At 43.4% G+C, this 2,846-nt stretch overlaps 1 protein-coding gene across 1 annotated transcript in view; it reads right to left on the bottom strand.

Annotated features, from left to right (window-relative positions):
- The window catches only part of LOC118327610 (adhesion G protein-coupled receptor L1-like), a 27,551-nt gene that overhangs the window by 4,395 nt on the left and 20,310 nt on the right, over positions 1-2,846 (bottom strand). Inside the window, exons 16-21 of the mRNA XM_035661032.1 lie at positions 2,285-2,497; positions 1,959-2,179; positions 1,703-1,769; positions 1,469-1,557; positions 278-446; positions 32-181 (exon numbers count right to left, since the gene is read on the bottom strand). Of these exons, the coding sequence (XP_035516925.1) occupies positions 32-181; positions 278-446; positions 1,469-1,557; positions 1,703-1,769; positions 1,959-2,179; positions 2,285-2,497 (909 nt within the window). The remainder of the gene's footprint in view (positions 1-31; positions 182-277; positions 447-1,468; positions 1,558-1,702; positions 1,770-1,958; positions 2,180-2,284; positions 2,498-2,846) is intronic.

The raw sequence follows: 2,846 nt of genomic DNA on the forward strand, positions 1-2,846 counted from the left end.
AGAGAGAGAGAGTGTGTGTGTTGTAATGTACCTGTCTGTTAGCAGTAGCCCTCCGACTCTGGCTGCTGGTGTAGCGGCTGTTTGAACGCAGGGCAGCACCCTTCACCGAGTCCGGAGAGCTGGAAGAGGAAGTGACGCAGCACTGCGAGAGACGCAGACATCTGCCATAATCTTTCTGACCCTACACGCAATGTTTAAACATCTGTTTAGTCACAAATGATGACATTACACGCAGACTGTTGCACTAACATGCTGACACATGAACACAGAGACAGACCTTTCTGGCAAGGGTGCAGTGCAGTATGGTGATGAGGAGGGCCTGGGCGGTGTTGAGGGAGGAGAAGAGGTAGGCCAGGAGGAGAGACGGAGCAGACAGGAACATGAGGCCCGAGGACCAGGTGACGCTCTGCAGGAAGAGCAGCGTCAGGGAGCCCACTGCCCACGCCCTAGAGACAAGAGAGGAAGCAGGTCACAAGATAAATCACATTTTATATTCATTCTGACAGAGAGTTCATTCTCCTTAATCTGTTAGAATGCTTTTCTAATTAGATTTTTTAGGTCTCCATGCTTCAAAGAGCACAGAGGAGGTTTAACTGTGCTTCTACTTCACAGCTCGAACATGGACAAAAAAGAGCTGCGGTTTGTGTATCTATTATAATGTTTTTAGCGAGTTCAAGAAGCGCTTGCACACATCAGCCCATCCATCTATCAGAGTGCCACCACCATAAAGCTCCCCTGAGCTTAAAATAGAAACTGAAAAGTTGCGACTAAAGGAGCATTCTGACTTTGATTTGCCGGACATTACTAACACACCCTAGCTCCTTTTGTCCTTTCTTGCGTGCAGTTTCCCCTCCATTTTTCATTTACACAGCATTGCTAAAGTTTGACCTTTACTTATGCAAAACCTATAAAATGCTGCAGTGCATTTTATTCTGGTCTTTGAAAAGCTGTGAGCTTTTGCCTTGAAATTATTCAAAACGCTGCTGATTAACAAATTGCTGGAGCTTTACTAAGACAAAAGAAAGACCATATTACATCCGTTTCATGGAATTTACAATGGGCCCCTGTCTCAGCTAGGATGAGTCTTAAATATTTTAATTAAATACACATAAATCTCTAAATGGAAATGAGATTCACTATACATAACAGAGCCTCTGGCTTAAGAGATTAATTTTCAAACAAACTTTTATAGTTTATTTTTTACATCCTTTCAATCAGGACCACTGTACAGCACTGAACAAAAACTATAGATGTTATAAAAATAACATAATAATATTACAAATGAACATGCAACAGTAAGGCAGGGTAAACATAAGTAAAGTGGTTATACAGGCTCTTTTTTAGTTCATGAATTTAATTTAAAACTGTCTTTTTCTCCTGGCTGTTCGTTTGGAGCCAAAGCTATTGGAACACAGTGAGCGCTAAACATAATTACCCACAACAGATCAGCATTAGACACTGTACTTACCTCAGGTTGTCATGGCGACTGGAGTCTGGCTTCAAAGCAGCGGTGCTGTGCATCTTATGTAAGGTCATCACCAAGACAACCAGGTTCAACTTAGGCCAAAAAAATAGATAAAACATGATTAATGTTAACACTGATAATATATGTTCATTAATAATAACTCAACATGATGTTATTACACCCTGTTGACTAAAAATATGACAAGGTCAGTATCTGTATGAGAGCATGAACTCTCACCGTAATGACAACAGCAACAGGTCCAAGGAAACTCCAGATGAAGTAATTGTCCGTTCGCAGCCAGCATCTATACACACACACACACACACACACACACACATAGAAACACACAAACAAATCACAGTAAAATAAGAACCGCCAACATAACAAAGTCAGTCTGGGAGCTGACACAGGAATATACAGATGTAGAAGAGGTAACTGTCCCCATTCAAAACCATCCACACACACACACACACACACACAGTGATCCACTTACGCAGTTTTTGAGCCGTAGCCTCTGAAGTCTATGGCGGCGGACACAGCCACCACCAACCCAGGAATAGAGTAGCCACACAGGTAGAAATACTTCCTCCTGGAGTTACGTCCCTCAAATACCTCCCGCTGCAGCAGGTACAGTTCCACCCCCTCCAGACACAACCAGCAAAACACTGAGAGCAGCGAGAAGTGCAGCAGCCCAGCAATAATGGAGCACACAACCTGGAAATTTAGATGAAAAAGAAAGAATATTGTACAAAATGCTTTAAAATACCCACCACTCAACTACTCCTCCATTCCGAATTTGTCCAGTATCGTAGCACTCACTGTGTATTGAGTCTTGTTGGCACCGACAAGGAAGAGAAGCTCAGTGATGAGCAGGTTGGCCCACAGGTTGCAGTGGATTGTGCTGTGGTCTGTGTGCCAGGGTGCCCCCTGGCAGCAGAGGGTAGTAATGCAGGTGGCCAAACACACCAGTGCTACAGAGATGCCAACCCAGGAAACCACATAGACAAGAAGCTCCTCTACACCGACCCCAAACTGATAAAAGAGAAGAAGGCAGGGAAGATAGCGCAGAGACATTATAGATTTTTTTTTATTTGATCATAAATATAACATGAATGTGGGAACGTGCTGATGCAAGTTTGCGAGCATATGTGGATATATCTTGTGGTGTGGAGTGCTCGCCTCTGATTGTAACTCTCTGTGTTACATAACATCCATTCAAATGAATAAAATCACACCTAACAAAGAGAACATCTTGCAGAGAAACACTTAATTCAATTTCATGGCAAGACAAAATACCCTGCAGCATTTATCACTCTCTCTCTCTCTCCCTTACAGCTGCAACCCACAATTAGCACCCCCCCACGCCCACCACCCCACCCCC

This window comes from Morone saxatilis, unplaced genomic scaffold, assembly GCF_004916995.1.
Source record: "Morone saxatilis isolate NCDOM2014 unplaced genomic scaffold, NCSU_SB_2.0 Contig17, whole genome shotgun sequence".
Taxonomy (NCBI): domain Eukaryota; kingdom Metazoa; phylum Chordata; class Actinopteri; family Moronidae; genus Morone; species Morone saxatilis.